Below are 19,785 nucleotides of genomic sequence, written 5' to 3' on the forward strand. Positions count from 1 at the left end.
TGCTGCTATAAAGACACATGCACACGTATGTTTATTGCAGCACTATTCACAATAGCAAAGACTTGGAATCAACCCAAATGTCCATCAGTGACAGATTGGATTAAGAAAATGTGGCACATATACACCATGGAATACTATGCAGCCATAAAAAAGGATGAGTTTGTGTCCTTTGTAGGGACATGGATGCAGCTGGAAACCATCATTCTTAGCAAACTATCACAAGAACAGAAAACCAAACACCGCATGTTCTCACTCATAGGTGGGAACTGAACAATGAGATCACTTGGACTCGGGAAGGGGAACATCACACACCGGGGCCTATCATGGGGAGGGGGGAGGGGGGAGGGATTGCATTGGGAGTTATACCTGATGTAAATGACGAGTTGATGGGTGCAGACGAGTTGATGGGTGCAGCACAGCAACATGGCACAAGTATACATATGTAACAAACCTGCACGTTATGCACATGTACCCTACAACTTAAAGTATAATAATAATAAAAAAAAAAAAAAAAAAAAAGACAATGCAATAGAAAAGAAAATCCCATTTTCTGAGGAGAAATTCAAGCCTGCTGCAGAAATTTGCGTAAGTAACAAGGAACCAAATGTTAATCCCCAAGACAATGGGGAAAATGTCTCCAGGGCATGTCGGAGGTCTTCATGGCAGCCTCTCCCATCATAGGCCCAGAGTCCTAAGAGGCAAAAATGGTTTTGTGGGCCGGGTCCAGGGCCCTGTGCTGTGTGTAGTCTAGGAACTTGGTGCCCTGTGTCCCAGCTGCTCCAGCCATAACTAAAAGGGGTCAAGATACAGCTCGGGCTGCTGTTTCAGAGGGTGGAAACCCTAAGCCTTGAGAGCTTCCATGTGGTGTTGAGCCTGTGGATGCACAGAGGTCAAGAACTGGGGTTTGGGAACCTCCACCTAGATTTCAGAAGATGTATGGAAGCACCTGGATGCAGAAGTTTGCTGCAAGGACAGGGCCCTTGTGGACAACCTCTGCTGGGGCAGTGTGGAACAGAAATGTGGGGTCAGAGCCCCCACACAGAGTTCCTACTGGGGCAATGCCTAGTGGAGCTGTGAGAAGAGAACCACCGTCCTCCAGATCCCAGAATGATAGATCCACTGACAGCTTGCACCGTGTGCCTGGAAAAGTCACAGACATTCAATGCCAGTCCATGAAGGCAGCTAGGAGGGAAGCTGCACAGTGCAAAGCCACAGGGGTAGAGCTGCTGAAGACCATGGGAACCCACCTCTTGCATTAGCATGACCTAAATATGAGACATGGAGTCAAAGGAGATCATTTTGGAGGTTTGAGATTTGACTGCCTTGCTGAATTTTGGACTTCCATTGGGCCTGCAGCCCCTTTGTTTTGGCTAATTTCTCCCATTTGGAATGGCTGTATTTACCCAATACCTGTACCCCCATTGTATCTAGGAAGTAACTAACTTGCTTTTGATTTTACAGGCTCATAGGTGGAAGAGACTTGCTTTGTCTCAGATGAGACTTTGGACTGTGGACTTTTGAGTTAATGCTGAAATGAGTTGATACTTTGTGGGACTGTTGGAAAGGCACGATTGGTTTTGAAATATGAAGATATGAGATTTGGGAGGGGCCAGGGGCTGAATGGTATGGTTTGACTTTGTGTCCCCACCCAAATTTCATCTTGTAGCTCCCATATTTGCCACATGTTGTGGGAGGGACCAGGTGGGAGATGATAGAATCATGGGGGCAGGTCTTTCTCATGCTGTTCTCGTGATAGTGAATAGGTCTTACAAGATCTGATGGTTTTAAAAATGGGTGTTTCTCTGCACAAGCTCTCTCTTTGCTTACTGCCATCTATGTAAGACATGACTTGCTCCTCCTTGCCTTCCACCATTATTATGAGGCTTCTCCAGCCACATGGAACTGAAAGTCAAATTAAACCTCTTTCTTTTGTAAATTTCCCAGTCTTGGGTATGTCTTTATCAGCAGCATGAAAATGGACTAATACAGTGATTAAGGAATAAAATATTAGAAGAAAAGATAAAGCAGGCAGTGTAGTCCAGGTCATTTAGGGCCTTGAAGTTCATGGCAAGAAGTTTGGATTTTATTTTCAGTGCATTGGGAAGCCATTTGAAGGGAATGGAGCAGGGGGCTCATATGATCTTGTTTTCAGTGGAAAGATTATTGTGTCAGTTCCATGAATTGCAAATGGGGCAAGGTAGGGAGAAAATCGCAGCTATTGTAAGTCTGGATGAGAGCTAAGAGCAAACTGGGCCATGGTGGTAGCAAAGGAAAGAGACAGAAGTGGATCGATATGTGATATGTGTTTGGAAAGAATATGTGTCAAGTTGAGCTAGTCTCCTCACTGTCTGAGAAACAGACCTACTCATGTTTGTCTCCTTAACTTGTCCTATTTCTTGGCTTGCCCTGTCTCACTTTCAAAGTCCTATATTCAGTCTCTTTTCCTTCATTAAATACTTTCTTGAATGTTCTGCTTCTTCTCTTCTGTAAAATTTTTTTGAGACATTATCTCACTCTGTTGACCAAGCTGAAGTGCAGTAGCATGACCTTGACTCACTGCAGCCTTGATCTCTCGGGCTCAAGTGATCCTGTTGCCTCAGCCTCCCAAGTATCTGGGACCACAGGTGCACACCACCATGCCTAGCTAATTTTTTTGTATTTTTTATAGAGGTGGGGTTTTGCCATTTTGCCCAGGCTGATCTTGAACTCCTGAGCTCAAGCAGTCCACTTGCCTTGGCCTCCCAAAGTACTGGGACTAGAAACATGAGCCACTACACCCAGCTTCTTTTCTGAACTTCTAAAGCAAATACTCATTATTCAATTATTTCATTTTTGTCAGTTTTGCTTTTCATGTGTAGATTGTGAAGCTCCCTGATGGTAAGATTTTATTCTTCATTTCTTTATCTCCATGAGACCTAGCACAGTACTAGGTTGAAAATAAATGGAGATTAAATAACAGATTAATAATGCAGCATCTCATAAAAATCAATTAATCAGACAAACACAATATAAAAAAAAAACTAAAACTTCTCAATGATTGGCCTAGAAAAGTAATAGAATATCAAACATGACCACATTGAGCAAACTGATTTACTGTGATCCACTAATGGAAATGTATTTATCACAAGGTAGGTGAGGTACAAAAAGTTATAATTTTCTAGAACAACTGGATGGAGTCCCTAGGCTCAGCCACAGGTTATCCTTTCATGCTGCTGCAAGCCATACACTTGACTTGTGGCTGTAGCAACACAGAGAATCTGGAGCCAAAAGCACTGTTACAGTGCTTTCAGTCTTTAGGAAACTCTTTTTAAAATGTTAAGCATTGTTGAGAAAATCTAAGAGAACACTGTGTGACTCTTCAGTGTACCACATGGTGATGTAAACTGCATTGCTCTAAAGAGGGTCAAGGAAAATTACAATTATTCCAAGACTTAAATCTTGTGAAAAGTAGTTAGAAACCAAAAAATTATAGTGCTGAATATCTATGTCTAGGAAGAGATTTTACATGAAGTACTAAATGTATTTTAACAAATGTCACCCAACATATTTGATTGTGTAATTTTCTGAAAGAATTACCTAGTACAGGCATGTTTTATATATATCTTTGTTGATCCATGGACAAGACAAGCTACAGATAATTAAGGGTGAAATTGTATATGTATCATCTACAAAAAAAAAAAAAAAGAAATAAAAACCCACAGTCTTAAAACTTACCATTAAGACTCCTTTCATCTCATAGCTCACTAGCAAATTGAATTTATAAAGCACCTCTCACACAAAAAGTCAGAGAGCAAAGCACTAAAGCAAAACAAATACCAGTGATTAAGGAAAATTGAAAGCAGCAGTAAAAATATGTTTCTTTAGTCTACTTTTAAATACAGACTGGGAACTGCAAATAATTGGGAGTATATATAAGTGGTAATTTTTTTGTCTTCATGATTGTGTGGTATTGAATACAAATGAGAAAAATTGTGGCTGCAAATCTCAGCAATCCTTATGAGATTATTTTAAACATTCACTTAATTAATTTAGTAATAAATTTAAATTACTCAAATATTTTGTCATTTCTTAGACTGGCCAGTTTTGATGTGCTTCGTGTTTACTTTTGGTGATTTGAAGAGAAATTATTCAAAATGGTCTTTCCTAACCTAAGGCAGTATCAAAGAAGGGAGGCAAATTTTCTGTAAGTTTCAGGTCTTCATAGCATTAGTGGACTATTTAAATATTCCAGAGAAAGTATTTTATTCTACATTGATCAATATTCAGATAATTTTCCAGGGGATTTGTGACTCTTCAATGGGATAAAACTGAACTGTTTAGAGGAGTCAGTGAAATAAAATACTTGAGCACCGATTTCATGGTGGATGGCTGTTGTCAATCATTGCTTCTTTTAGCATAACCATTGGCCACTGAGGTACTTCAAAGAATATTCTGGTAGCCAAATATTTGGAGAAAGAAGAGGAAAACAGAAACTTTAGAGTTCCTTTTTATCTGTGAATACATATTTTTTTTCCAGCAGAGATATTAAAGACAATTTAATAAAATATTGATTTTGGTAACTAGACATTAGGATTGAAGAAGTTGAGTTTTTAATTTAAAAATTTGGGGGACTGCTTTACTCCCGCTCCCAAGCTCTCCCTACCTCTCTTACTCTTTAACCTGTTTCATTCCCTTTCCCTCCTTTCCCATTCCCTCATTCTTTTGCCAACAACCCCCATCCACCCCCGTCTTTTTATTTTTATTTTTTTGAGATAGGGTCTCACTCTATCACCCAGGCTGGACTGGTGCAGGGTGCTCATAGCTCACTGTAATCTCAGCCTCCTGAGCTTAAGCTCCTCACTGTCTGAGTCTCAGTCTCTCAAGCACATGCAACTACAGGCTCACCCCACCATGCCTGGCTAATTTTTAAAAAAATTTTTTTGGTAGCGATGGGGTTACTCAGGCTTGGCTCGAACCCCTGGCCTTGAGTGATCCTCCTTCCTAGGCCTCCCAGAGCCTAGGGATTCAGGTGTGTGCCTGGCCAACACCCTAATTTTAACAATTGTCCTGACTCATGTATCTTTCAAGCTTAAAAGAGAACATGCACCCGGCGCAGTGGCTCACGCCTGTAATCCCGGCACTTTGGAGGCCAAGGCGGGCAGATTGCCTGAGCTCAGGGATTCGAGAACAGCCTGGGCAACATGGTGAAACCCCATCTCTACTAAAATACAAAAAACTAGCCGGGCGTGGTGGTATGCGCCTGTAGTCACAGCTACTTGGGAAGCTGAGGCAGGAGAATTGCTTGAACCCGGGAGTTGGAGGTTGCAGTGAGCTCAGATCACAAAGGAAAAGAAGGAAGTGCTTGTTGTGAATAGGGTGAGAGGGTAGCATTTGTTAAACTTGGCTAGAGCCAGTGCAAATAGAATTTGGGAAGGTCTGGTGATTTTTTCAAAGCTATTTACAAGCTACTACTCCTCAGCATGCGAGTATTAATACTCAAATTAATACTCAAAGGACATTTTGAGTATTAATAAGATTATTTCATGAACTGCTTTGATTTTGTTCACTGAAATGTACCTTATAAATTATGATTTTACGATTGAAGAATATATGTAGATTTATATTTTTTCCTCTCTCTTTACAGAATTATGTTGAATTTCTCAATCAGGTAGATTTCTAAATGTGATGATAATTGCTATAAAATTGTCAAAAAGTTCCAAAGCAGTCTGAAACACAGTAGTGGGTTCAATCAATGGTTAATTTCATTTCTTTTCAAAGGCATCACTAGACTTTCCTTATGGCTCTGGAATTGTTTTCAAACTTGGATTGATCTTCTGAAACACCTGAAGTACTTGATATAGTAGGAATATTTGTGTCCCCTCAAATTTCATATGTTGAAATCTTAACTTGGTATTAGGTGTAACATACCTCCTGTAACAGTGGTATTAGGGAGCGGTGTATTTGGGAGGTGGGGCTTTTGATCATAGAGGTGGAGACCTTCTGAATGGGATTAGTTCCCTTGTAAAAGAGACCTCCTAGAGCTCCTTTGCCACTTCCACTATGTGAAGACACAGTAAGAAGCCAGCAGTCTTCCAGCCAGGAAGAGAACACTCACCAGAACCCTGATCTCAGAATTCTGGCCTCCAGAGCTGTGAAAAATAAATTTCTATTGTTTATAAGCCAGCCAATCTATGCTTATTTGTTATTGCAGCCGGAATAGACTAAGGCAGTACTTGTTTAAAATATGCATTTCCCACCTGTCCTCCCAGGAAATTCTGATCCAGGAGGTTCGAGGTGGGACCTGGGAAACATTTTCAACAAGGCTCTCAAGTGATAATTAAAATCAGCAACACTGCGTTAGAACAGTGGTTCTCAACTCTACTTGGGCAGCTTAAAAAAAGTCCTGGTCCCTGGGTCCTACCTCTAACCAATGTAGTCAGAATCTTTGGTGGCAGGACCCAGGCATTTGTACTTTTTAAAAAAGAATCCTCAGGTGGCTTTAATGTGCACCTAGGGTTAACAATCATTGTTCTCAGTGTTCTTGTGAATATTAAAATAGATTCTGGAAAAATGCTGTGGGATAATATATTTTTACCTCTAGTGCTTCTCTAAGATAAAATATATTTAATTTGAGGAAGTGTTAAAATCAGAATATTTCAGTTTGAGACAGATACCACGTAGAGTCAATTTGTGTACCAGATAGTCAACATTTCTGAGGTGAAATAAGTCAGTCTCTAGACTTTTTTCAGAACTTTACCAATATTCTACTTGGGCTTTTAATCATGTATATAATTCACCCTAGTAACCCCTTAGCAACAGACTGTGATATGCAGATAGGATGCAAATTATCAGGTGAAGAAAGTAGAGAAATGCAGAAGCAAGATTTGAGGTTAATTGTGGTAGAATTTAAAATTGTGGCCAGGAACAGACTTCATTATTCTCCTTCTTTTTGCTTCCAGAAAAGAATCTGCACAGGTGTATTTACCTAGGTGATCTCCAGTCTGGCGATTCTTAATTGGCCATCTCAGCTTTTGGAATATGTGGAAAGCCAGGTTCTGATCTGGATAATGGCACAAGGATGTTGGCAGATTATTATGTCTCTTGATTTCAGGGAGTTTAGCTTTATTTTTGTAGTGAGGTGCATTAGTTGAGGAAGATTCAGTACCAGATGGTAATGTTGGCTGGGAGTGGTTTTCTCACCTACATTTGGCAGCTTTACTCGGAAGTGGTGTTTTCAGTGCCTGAGACTTCCAGTCTATGCTACTTAACATGCTCACTGGGAAGCTTTAGGTGGTACAGAAGCAATGACACATCTCATTAAAGGTCCTGTAACTATGAACATCTGACATCTGTGCTGCAAATAGAACTGAATGCAGCCTTCAAGTGGTTACAGATTCAAGGGGTATGTTGTTTTCTAAAGGCACGGCTGAAATTCATTATATTTACCAGGCTTGTAATTTCTAGAGGCATTGACTGGAAGACATAGATTACGCATTAATAAACTGCTCCTTTCCAAGATGACCTCCTCCTAAATGGGTCCCCTCTTTCCTAGCACTTAGACAATGGTTTCAGCTGATGGCTTATCCATGATTTAGTAATAATCATAACAATAGTGATCATAATTTGAATACCTATAATATGCTAGGATACTTTATGTATAAGTGATAGCTCTCCAAGATATTCAACAATAGCTCTCCAAGATATTCACACTTGGTGGATGAGGAGCCTGGGGCTCTGAGGAATTAAGGAACTTGCCAAAGACCACAAAACTCCTAAGTGATAGAGCCAGGATTCTGCCAGCTGTCTGGTTGCACAGTGGAGTGAGTCTCTGTCCATCTTGTCACCAACCCCTGCACTGTGTACAGGAATGGAATCAGCATTCGTTGCTATAAACTACAGTAAGGTAAGTGAACATTCATAAAAGTTGGCCTATAGTTTAGTATTTAAACTGGAAAAATTAAAAAAAGTAAAACAACCAGATTCAGCCTTCAAGGAGCTTATCATCCAGTTCTTTTATCACCTTAAAGAATAACACCCTGATTCTTTATACACATTTCTAGATGCTCTAACTTTAAATTTTTAAAATACTGAGCTATTTTGTGAAATCAGAAAATAATTTTTAAAAATCTAAATGTGCTCATCCTCAATTTGGCCTGGTTCCTTACAGCTGCAGAAATTCATTTTCTCCCCATTCCCCATCCCCCTTCCTGAAGCCCTAAAGCACGGACCCAGTGGGAGTCCCCTCTGTTTCCCAAAGGAAATATTTCATTCATATAATGTCTCCTTTGTAATCAACACTGAGAAATGTCACTTTGATTAAACACAACTCTGAATGACTAAGACCACAGTACAATAAATTCTCCAGAGCTATCTTTCAGAACAACTGATTGCTCTCCAGTCTTAATCCTCCAGAGTCTTATTTAATCAAAATGATGTTGCTAATTAAGGATTAAAACCTCCGAATAGAATAAAAAAGAAGGATTTTTCTTTCTCCTTTGGGCAGGTCAAGGAGGCAGAATTTGCTGCAAGGAAGTAAAGAGTCCCTTCTACCTTTGGTAAGACTGCATTGTTCTCTGACATTAGGACTTAATCCAAAATAGTGCTGAGTGCTTTGTAATATTAATATCATTAGAGAAAGAAAAAAGGGGAGCAAGAGAAAGAAAAAGAAAGAAAGAGAAAAGAGGAACGGCCTCGGAGAGCTACATATGCCTATACATATACATATAGACACTATTTACTCTAAAAATGGACAATGTAGCTCACATCTGTTTGACATCCACTGATAGATAACAACAATAACAAAGAAGTTTTATACTAAATGCTTAACTACCCTCCCTTAAGATCCACATATTAATTTTTTTTCTTGAATTTGTATTTGGTAATATAAATTGTTTCCTTAAAAAACACAAAAACTGATGAACTCCATAAGAACTCATTGGGAGAGGCAAAGATTCACAGGAAGGCTGTTTGACTTTCATGGAATATTAACTCTTTTAGGTGTTGGGAGCGAACTGGGTGAGAAACAGAGATGCTGGGTGATGTTTTAACAAATTGTTAAATACTTCTTTCATCTTTGCATCTTCTCTCTGCATTGGCCTAGAAATTTATAATTTCTCCCAAATTAGTCTACTACAATACAGACATACTAACAGCTACCTTTTTTTGATCACTTACTATGTGCCAAGTTCTTTGCCAGCAATACACATGGTGTTACCTCTAATAAAACTGGAGAAGAGATATTATCCCCCTTCAGAAATGAATAAACTGAAGTAGAGAATACATGACTAGGTCAAGGTCAGTCAGCTTGTGTTAAGCAGAGTCCAGACTTCCACCCAGGTCTCTTTGGTTCCAAAGCCACCTTCTATTCTGCAGGACAAGGCACTTCAAATCTTTTTACCTGGAGGATAAATGTATCCACGTGTGTTGGGAAGGTGCTGGTAAGCTGTACTGGTCTGCATGAGATTTAGAAGCTCCTGTGATTACTGACTGAATCATCATCACAGAATCATTCCATCGTGACTTAGCCCAATGCATCACAAAGACTGAACAACTACTACTCAAATGGAATCAGAAAATAAACAGTGAGGACGGTCATAAGCCTCTTTTCTCTCCTAGCCAGTGCTACTTACCAGTTAAAAAAAGACATTGTTTTTTGTGATCCATACTCCTGAAGGCCAAAAGCACCCAGTGGACAGACGATGGCTCTTATGCCTCCAATGCCAAGGCAAATGGTCAACAGTGCTACGTAAAACAGCCTGTGCTGCTCTGTTTTTGGTATGTTGTTAACTGCATGGTAAGTGCCCAGATAGAAATCTTCCAAGGGAAAAGCCACCACAGATAACAAAGCAGTGCCTGTAAGTGGAGAAAAAAAAGAATAAATGTAACATAGAACAATTGGATCACCAAATCACATAATAAACAGGGTTTTTCCTCTGACAGTGGCATCATTTTGTGATTGTCTTATCCAAACGTTTATGGTAGTCATTGCAATTTCAGGGATAGCCTGATGTTTTCTAATTGTAAAAATGTCCTTCAATATGTGTCTTAACTAATCCAGAGTTTTAGGTTTTTTTTCTTCCTCAAGCTTGAACTATGTTTTCTCCCAGAATGTATAAGCAAATCATGTTTATTTTGCCAAAATTAAAATAACTCAGAAAAGCATTGTATACAAAATGAAGCTGTTAGTATTCCCACCCCCAGAGAAAACCACTGTTAATAAAGGTTATTTGTTCTTAATCAGTCAAGTGACAGAAAACACCATGATCTCAGATATCTCGGAAGCCTATTACATAAAAGCTTTTAAGAAGAACATTATTATCATTAAAGAGAACACAGTCTTTTTTTTTTTTCTTTCCTACTTCTCTTTCTCCTTGTAATGTCTTCCTTATTTATCTTATTTCTCACACAGCTGGATGGAGCCTTCTTTGTCACACACAGGGGTGAAAAGGCTGGGGAAAAAGGAGTGTGAGCTGGAAGGAGAGGGGACATAAAGTGACAAAAGAAGGTTGAGTATCCTTCTCTCTTCCACTTTGCGGGGACCACATTTGATGTCTTTCCTTGTCTAATAAAAATTACGATACAATTCTATGCTTTTGCTAAGCTCTTTATATTTTGCAAAGCATGCTCATGAACTATATGTTTCATCTTGAAAAAACTTTGTGATGTGAGTGGATAGATTTTGTTATTTATTTATTTTTTTAAAGAAACAGGTTCAGTGAGGTTAAGTGGCTTGCCCAATGTTATAAAGTAACCCAGTTGTAATCTCCCTCTTCTTGGACCTCCTACCATCAAGTAGTCAAATACTTTTTTTTTTTGGAAATAGCATTTCCCCCCCATCAGATTACAAAAGTAATACGTTCTTATTTCAGAAAATTTGAAAAATAGAGGAAAGCACTCAGAATAATACAAAAGGCCCATAATCTCATGACTCAGAGATCATCTTTACTTTTATAAAATAAAATATTTTATAAATATTTATATTTTACTTAAAAATATTTTACTTAAATATATATAAATATATTTTACTTAAATAAATTGAGATTGCACTGTTGATTTTTTATTGTAACCAAATAATATGAACAATTTTTAAAATACCTTTATACTTTTCCAACATGATTTCTAGTAATGATGTGATATTCTAATCATAATGTATTTTAAAAGATCTTTTCAGTTATTTTAAATGAATACCATAAAATACCCTGACACATAATTTTTGTGCACATCTTTATTAGCCTAAGTTCTCAGTCAAAGGCATTCCTATTTTTATTGCTTCTTAATACCACTGGCAAATGTTCTTTAACAATGCAACAAGTTAATCTCCTACCATCATTGTATGAGAAGACCTTCATTCATGCTAGTTAGCATCATTAATTTTTTTGATGATTCGATTAGTGAAAAGTGACTCCTCCGTGTTCGTTTTGCTCTTCATTTTATCAATTTGGCCTTAACGTTATTTGGTATAAATTTTTATAGAGTTATTTCATGAGGTTTGTTTTCTCAATTAGATTATAAATTCCTTATAGATAAAAATTTGGTCTAATGCTTCCATCTCCCCTACAGAGGCTTTCACAATGTAAAGAATATATCCACTGAAGAGCTATTTGGCAACAGATTCATTTACCATGAGGTGAGCCCTTTAAATTATTGAGTTTGAAATGTTCCCTTTTAAGGTTAGCTGGATATGAAACTAACTTCTGTCTTTCTACCACTCACTCAGTCTTCTCTTCTGTAGGTGTGATGTGAGGTCTGGCTAGACAAAGGGATGTCCAAAGAGGATGGACAGGGCAACTATTTCATGCAGCAACTATTTACTTAGGAACAAGGCACTTTTAGTTTGAATGGTATATTTGTGTAATTTAGAAAGGCACTTTCCTTCTGTCTTTTGAGAAAATGTCATAATAGGCTGATTGTATTAAATCAAAACTTTATGTGTTGTAAAATGAGGCAGCAAAAAGACAAATCTATGACATATATGAAGAAAAGTCTCCTCTGTGATGTGTGCTGTTGTGTATCTCATCATCAGTATGCCCGCATTTAGTAGCTCTGTAGAAGCACCATGATGTGTCATACCCCCTGCTAGGTGGTGGGGGTCCACTGGCTCTTCTCTCCAGGAACTGCTGAGTCCATCAGAGAAGTCAGCCATGCAGGTGGACTATTATGTTATAAAGTGATGGATGCAATCGTGTAAGTGTCATATGGGTGTGGTTGAACACAGAGAAGCTAGCAACAAACGCTATTTGGTTCTTGAAACAATAGCAGGAATTTTCCAATCATGGATAAGGGATGGAAAGATGAGGGAAGGTGACAATTTCAGGAAGAGAGAAGAGCATGTGTAAGATTAGAAAACTAGGGAAGGAGGCCAGGAGAAATTAGCAAGGTTGGGGTTGCAAGTTGAATGAGAAATCTAGAGAGGTGAACTTGGTAAGGTTCTTGTATGCTAAATTAATAAATTTGGATTTGATTTTTTAGATAATAGAGCCAATATAGAGATTTATTTGTTCAGGAAGTCAGTGTTGTTGGTAGAATGGAGTATGAACTGGAGACTGATTGACAACTGGCAGCTGAGTAAGTAGGCCATTGGAATGGTCAAAAAGAAGAAAGCTGCATTTTCTTCAGCCAGGGTTGTAGCAATTCAGACAGGAGAGACTATTTTTATATAACCTCTAATATTTAGTGACTGGTTGAAATTTGATGGCAGCTGTAAGCAGAGGGCAACAAAGAAATAACTTTTAGTAAAAAAAATGAATGGATGTAGAGTTGACTTAAGTCTTGTTTGCCAAATTCCAAAGTTGGGATTTCCATCCTGTCTGATGACTGACCTCAGAATCTAGACTGATAGAAATTACCATGTTAAACAAGAAGTCAGCAAATGCTACTGGTGTGGCCTGTTACCAAGGTAAGCAGAGTAAATTAGTCTTGGATTTGCTTAAATGTCTTATCAGAAAACTTTTTCTTGGTACCAAGTAGCAGCCTCATCACTACTCATTCCATCCTGTCCTCATACCCAGCTTTATTTTTCATCCTAACTCATTGCCACATGACATCACATCTATTTCCTCATTTATTTTCTCTCTCCCTGCACCAAAAAGTCAACTTTAGCAGGAACACATGACTTTCTTCTCTATTGCATTTCCAGACCTGGAATAATGTCTGGTACAGAGTAGTCAATAAGAAATATTTGTTGAATGTTGAGTGATTATTTGTCATGCAGTGCCTTAGTTTTTATTCCACAGAACTTCAGCTGCAGACTTTCCAGGTTTGACTTACACTCCAATGGATTCTCTGAATGGTAATTTACCACCTGCCTGAGATTGTGTGATATGTTGAGTACCTGATATCTATCCATCTCTTTCTCATCTGTCCTCCTACCAACACTCATTTCGACTGCACCTCTCATTATTGGTGAACAGCATGCTATATTCCCAAGTTGCTCAGATCAGAAACTTGGAGCTAATTTTTGACCCCCATCGCATTTGTACCTTTATTTAGTTGCCAAGTTTTTATAGCTTTTCACTTGTTCTCTCCTGAATTGGCACTTTACTGCTTAAACCATCATCCTGAGATTTTCTGATCTCTGTCTATTTAATCTCTCACTGTGGTTGACCATCCTGTATTGCAGAATAGCATTTCTCAAATGTTGTTTTCATGATATTTTCAGAGACTTCTTGTTGTTTAAGAAGAATAACTTGAACTTTTCAGTCTAAAATTCTAGTCTGTTCTTCAAATTGCTCTCTATTCCTTATTAAACTAACATGATATTTTCCCAGCATTTCTCGCAATCGGTCCCAAACCTTTGCAGATACATATTAATATATATATGTAAAGACGCACACTGTGGTGTCTGATTTACTCATTTTTAAAGCATATAATCATAATTAATAATATAGAAATCATACCATCGTATGCAGTCTTAATTAGTATATGACTAATTAAAAGACCACCTTTGGATAAAAACATTTCTCAATTATTTTACATGAACTTCAAAAACCTTTTTTTAGCACATTTCATCTTGGTTGTGAAGCAAATAAATTTCACATTTCTGAGGGAATTTGTCATGAATTTGGACTTGAGGTAAAAAGGTTTTGGGAAGGGAGGGCATTCTAAGGAGTAGGATATATATGTAAAGGAGTAATTACTGTAAAATATAAGTGCAATGATATAGGCATCAAAGCATTCTCTAACACACACGCACACACACACACAGACTTACTAGCATTCTTCAAATAGTACAGAGAATGAAATACATTGAAACCACATTCTTACTTCATTTATCACATTTTGTGCTAAGAGCAGAGTGAAAATAATATAAACTAAAAATTCTAACAAAAATCTACTCAATTAAGTCACAAAACATTCCAGTCAGCAGAGGACACTCACCTAGAAAATGTAGAAACAAGCAAATATACACCAGTTTGTTTCTTCCTAAATAGACATCAGTGAGCCATCCAACAAACACAGGGGTAAGTATTGAAGTTCCAATAAAACACAAGTTTAAGATGGCTGCCTGGCAATTGTGATAGCCAAGCTTGATAGTGCAAAAGGGGATCATGTTGCAGACAACTTCAAAGAACGTGAACCTCTCACACAGCTCCACCAGAAGCAAGCAGATTCCAACCTGAATTTTTTTCACAGAGTATGAGGAACAGAAATCGCCAATATGTCTTACAGTTTTCTCCTTCTCAATGCTGTGATGTAAGCGTACTTTCTCATCAGTTATGGTAAAGTCTGTAACAGACATGACTGCCCTCCTTGAACACAACTTATGTTAGTGATTTGAACTTCGTGATATTTTGAGCCCTATCCCTCCGATGAAAAAATAAGTAAGAAGGTTGCTTTGAATTTCACATCTCCATGCTAGAATTTCATAAGGTTTGTTTTTTGCACATGAACGTTTTTCATTTTGATGATCCAAGAGCACAGGAAAGGAGACATGAGTATTTAAACGTTCACGGTAGCTCAGTGTAGCCAAATCTGATTTGTTTGCTTAATTACTTAGCAGCTAAATTAGGATCGTCCTCCAAAATTATATTGAATTACATGAATCCAGTTGCAAACATGTGGAAGCTCATCTGCCTCACACTGATAAAGGTTTAAATATTGAGGCAGAAGAAGCAGTTTTTCAGGAGAATTTGAGCACTAGATCAAGAAATAATTTGAGTCTAATAATTTCTGATACTTTAATTAAACAAGCCAGAACAGTGCCAAGAGATAAAGCACAAAAGGAAATCTGTTTTGAGGGAGCACGATATCTTATCATTATTACATTTCTTGTTATTTTTGGTTGGAATTCTGATAAGAAACTTAATTAGGTAACAAAAGTGCTAGTACATTTAGGTAACAAGCAGAGTTTACAAGAAAGTAATTTAAGTGCACTAATGAAAGGAGAAAATATTAAACAAAACCCCGCTTCCTTTAAGTTGACCCCATGCTTGTAGAACAGCCTCTCAGAGGAAATCAGAATCAAAAGGTGCTATTTGACTCCTTTATTATTAATCAGTAGTCAGGGATACAGCAACCAGCCTACGCAGGCTTTGGGGAATATTGGATCTGGTATCACCCTGACCCTCCAACTGGGTGAATGAGTGTTAGCATTCTATTTTGGAAAGCAGGAGGGCCAATTAAGCTAAAAAAGCAGCAGTGAAGGAGAACACCTTAACATTTAGTGGTTTAGCTGCAAGGACATACAAAGACAAGGGACCAGAATTATTGGGTCAAAGTCGTAATAATTCAACACTTGAGTATAGGAATGTTATTTTCATGCTGGAGTCAAAACCTAAAGACCAATAGGGACTTTTGACTCTGGTTCTCATCTTTTGGTTCTGAGAGACTGGGAGCAAAATACTCTGTTTAGACCCCTCCTAATAGCCTCATTGTAATGGTAGCTATTTGTCTCTGCTCAGCATTGCTACCTTGGTAACAATGCCCCAAATTTCCTTTGTGTGAATTGATCATGCAATTTATGATCCAAACTTGGACAAAACAGTTTTGTGCAGGTAAAAAGTGATGCTATGCTGGGCGCGGTGGCTCAAGCCTGTAATCCCAGCACTTTGGGAGGCCGAGACGGGCGGATCACGAGGTCAGGAGATCGAGACCATCCTGGCGAACACGGTGAAACCCCGTCTCTACTAAAAATACAAAAAACTAGCCGGGCGAGGTGGCGGGCGCCTGTAGTCCCAGCTACTCCGGAGGCTGAGGCAGGAGAATGGCGTAAACCCGGGACGCGGAGCTTGCAGTGAGCTGAGATCCGGCCACTGCACTCCAGCCTGGGCGACAGAGCCAGACTCCGTCTCAAAAAAAAAAAAAAAAAAAAAAAAAAAAAAGTGATGCTATTTATAGTTACTCCTAAAACAGTTATAAACTGGGACTGTCCAGGGCAACACTCTGACATGTGTTCACCTTCCTTTGGAGAATGACTCCTATCTATTACCTGAGATCGTGGTGGGACTGTTGATCAGGATATCCCTTTTCTTCTGGCCAAGGGGGTCAACACACGATCTAAGATAGTCCTTTTACTTTTCTCCTGTGGAATTTTAATCCTGAGCAGAATGACTCAAGAGTATGGTGGCAGCTGAGTTATTCAGATGGCAGTGTATTAGTCTGTTTTCATGCTGCTAATAAAGACATATCCAAGACTGGGTAATTATAAAGGAAAGAGGTTTAATGGACTCACTGCTCCACATGGCTGAGGTGGCCTCACAATCATGAGGGAAGGCAAAAGGCATATCTTACATGGCAGCAGGCAAGAGAGAAAAATCACAGCCAAGCAAAAAGGGAAACAGCTTATAAAAACATCAGATCTTGTAAGACTTATTCACTACCATGCGAACAGTATGGGGGAAACTGCCTCCATGATTAAAATACCTCCCACCAGGCCCCTCCCACAATACTTGGGAATTATGGGAGTTACAATTCAAGATGAGTCTTTGGTGGGGACACAATCACATCATATCAGCAGTACCCAAAAGGGACTGCCTGTGAGGCCCTGATGGAGAACTCAGCACCTGCGTGGTTCTTTTTCTTCTGGAAGCACAGTTACTTTTTCCTTCTGTAGAAGGCTCAAAGGATTCCCATTAATTTTGGTTTGATTTAGTTAGGCCTATTTGGCTTCTGTGGCTTACAAAGAACCCTAAATGATACTTTACTTTTTTGTTTACCCCTAGATGCAAGGGCAAGCTGTTCTCTAGCCACTGACTGATTTCTTTAGCCCCTGACAAAGTGCTCCTTCCTAAGCAGAGTAGCACTGCTGTTTCCCACGGCCTGATGATGATCCCATCTGAACTGTTTGGCTCCTCTCTGTCTACTGGCTCAAGATCAGGCTCCAGGTGGTGGTAACCTGTGGTCTGGGGACACTTGAGTCAGTAAGAGCAACAGCATTTGCCTTCTTTGGAGGGGATATTTGGTAAACCTCCAAGAGAGCCACCTACTCAGAAATAAAGTTTATTTTAATTATCTGTAAGGGGGAAAAATCTGACTTCAATAGGGACATAATAGTTCGCAAATAGGATATTCATTTAAGTGGGAGTTAGGAGAACTAAGTTATACTCCTGTCCCTTTATCACTTAAGGCAAATTTCTTCCTATGAGCCTATTACATTAACTGCAAAATACAAACAGTAAAGTCTGTCTCAGAAGATCATTGCTGAGGCTTGGTATAAAAAAGGGCTTATGAAATGTCAAGAATTGCACATGGAAATGCCTTTGTTATTACTTGCTGCTATATTCCTGCATTTTCTAGCTACTCTAAGCAATGAGCCATAAAGAAATGTCATGGAACCACTTCCAAATTCCAGTTTGCACAAGAGACAGACGTTAGAAGGCCTGGATTATGCGGAATAGAGTTGAAGCAATGGGAAACCACCCCCTTTTTATTTGTCACATCCCTACTAGTTCTCAGTACAAAGTTCAGAGTGAGCTCAAAGGACAAGTAGTAATTCCACTTGAGAATAATACTTGGCAGGGAATATTGAATGTCATCGTCTTTATCAACAAACTTGGGCCCTTGAGTAAGACTTATGCATACTTTAGTTTTATGCAACCCCCGCCCCCATTCCAACCCAGGCTTGTTCTCTGTCCCTGCTTCTTCTCTCTGGTATAAAGTAATGTTTTTCTCCTTTATAGAGGTAATGTATGTCATGTAAATTAGATACAATTTGGAAAATATATAAAAATAGAAGAAAAACCATGGAAGATTTTAGAGCATTTTGTTGGATGTTTTCTCCCCATGGCTCGTTTTCTTTATTAGTAGATTTAAAATATTTAAATTGTATAATTGTGTACAATTATTGTACAATACATTTTCTACCCCATTTGTAGGTACTGTTAAAAAGCATTTTAACATGCCATTATGAACTCTTTGTAAACATAGTTTTTTATGGTTGCATTAATGGAGACATAGTTTGCTTAACTATTCTTCCATCGTTGGTTAGTTATATTTGTTTCAGATCAGTTATAAGCCAGCCTTTGTCAAACATTTGACCATGAACCCACAGTTGAAAGAAAAAAAAACCTGTATAAATAGTGCTGAAATCAATATTTGTGCATAAAGCTTTCCCCATTCCCTGATTATATCCCTAGGCTGATTTTTCAGAAGCAATATCACTGGCTAAAAGTATGAGAAAGTGTTTCAGTTTCTTGACATATAAAGCAAAATTACAATATAAACTTCAGAAATTTTTTAAAATTGGAAAGCCTATATTGTTTTTGGAAGGCAAAGACTATACTTATCACTAGAATCCTTCATTGGAAAGACGAAATCACAAATGAAACAGAGGGAGTAATAATATTGACCATACTTGTACGTATTGGCAAATGCATCTTATTTAATAGAGAAAATGAGTCAGATGCTCATTTCATGAACTGATGACATCCATGTTTTTTTCTGAGGACCCAGAGCATGTGTAAATCAGATTTGTAAGGATTGTTTAGGGAACACACTAGGAATGCAAACCCTGCTTCTAAGGAGGCTATTTTTAAATATTCAGGATTAGAAAGAATCTCTATAAGCTACCTCCAATATGATGATAAGTTCTGAGAAAATGGTGGTGCCTTTTAAAATGTTTGTACAGTGGGTTGCTGCAATGCTTTTCCATTTGTGTATGTATTTTCAGAGTAACTTTTCATAGGTCTTCTAAACAGTAAGTATTTTTAAGGGAAGAGCTTTTCTAGCTCAATAATTCTCTGTAAATGGTATACACAAAGGTCATTTGAAGATATTTATTCTTTTAGGCCTATCGATTTCATTTAATTCCATTGACTATGAGGTTTGGTACCTGGTTTGAAAGCATTGTCAAGAACATGGGGATTGGATTCACTATAATTTAATTGTTAAAAATGGCACATCAAAGACTTGGAGTGAAATTTTTGCTTCATTGTTGAAGGTGTAAAGCAGAAATGAAAAGATAACATATTGGGCTTTACTTTTTGCTTTGTAAAAAAAGACATTCTCTGTGTAAACCTCTACTCTTCCATTATAAAGAGGCTCTGGCAATTGTATGATATCTATACCTTGATGCTTCTGTCCAGTGTGAAAGAGAATTACTTTCGCCCTGATATGGTTTGGCTCTTTGTTCCCATCCAAGTTTTATGTTGAATTGTAATCCCTAGTGCTTGGGGAGGGACCTGCTGGGAGGTGACTGGATCAAGGAGGTGGTTTCCCCTTGCCTTTCTTGTGACAGTGTGTGAGTTCTCATGAGATCTGATGCTTTAAAAGTGTGTGGCACTTCCCCCTTCTCTCTCTCTCTCTCTCTCCTACTCTGTGATGGGAAGATGTGCTTGCTTCCCCTTCACGTTCTGCCATGATTGTAAGTTT

At 38.5% G+C, this 19,785-nt stretch overlaps 1 protein-coding gene across 1 annotated transcript in view; it reads right to left on the reverse strand.

The window, feature by feature from the left end:
• Positions 1-14,846, reverse strand: part of SLC15A5 (solute carrier family 15 member 5) — a 97,695-nt gene extending 82,849 nt beyond the window's left edge. The window contains exons 1-2 of the mRNA XM_007967775.3: positions 14,356-14,846; positions 9,609-9,831 (exon numbers count right to left, since the gene is read on the reverse strand). Of these exons, the coding sequence (XP_007965966.3) occupies positions 9,609-9,831; positions 14,356-14,716 (584 nt within the window). The 5' untranslated portion in view covers positions 14,717-14,846. The remainder of the gene's footprint in view (positions 1-9,608; positions 9,832-14,355) is intronic.
• Between the last annotated feature and the right edge of the window lie 4,939 nt (positions 14,847-19,785).

The sequence above is a fragment of the Chlorocebus sabaeus genome, chromosome 11 (assembly GCF_047675955.1).
Source record: "Chlorocebus sabaeus isolate Y175 chromosome 11, mChlSab1.0.hap1, whole genome shotgun sequence".
Taxonomy (NCBI): Eukaryota; Metazoa; Chordata; class Mammalia; order Primates; family Cercopithecidae; genus Chlorocebus; species Chlorocebus sabaeus.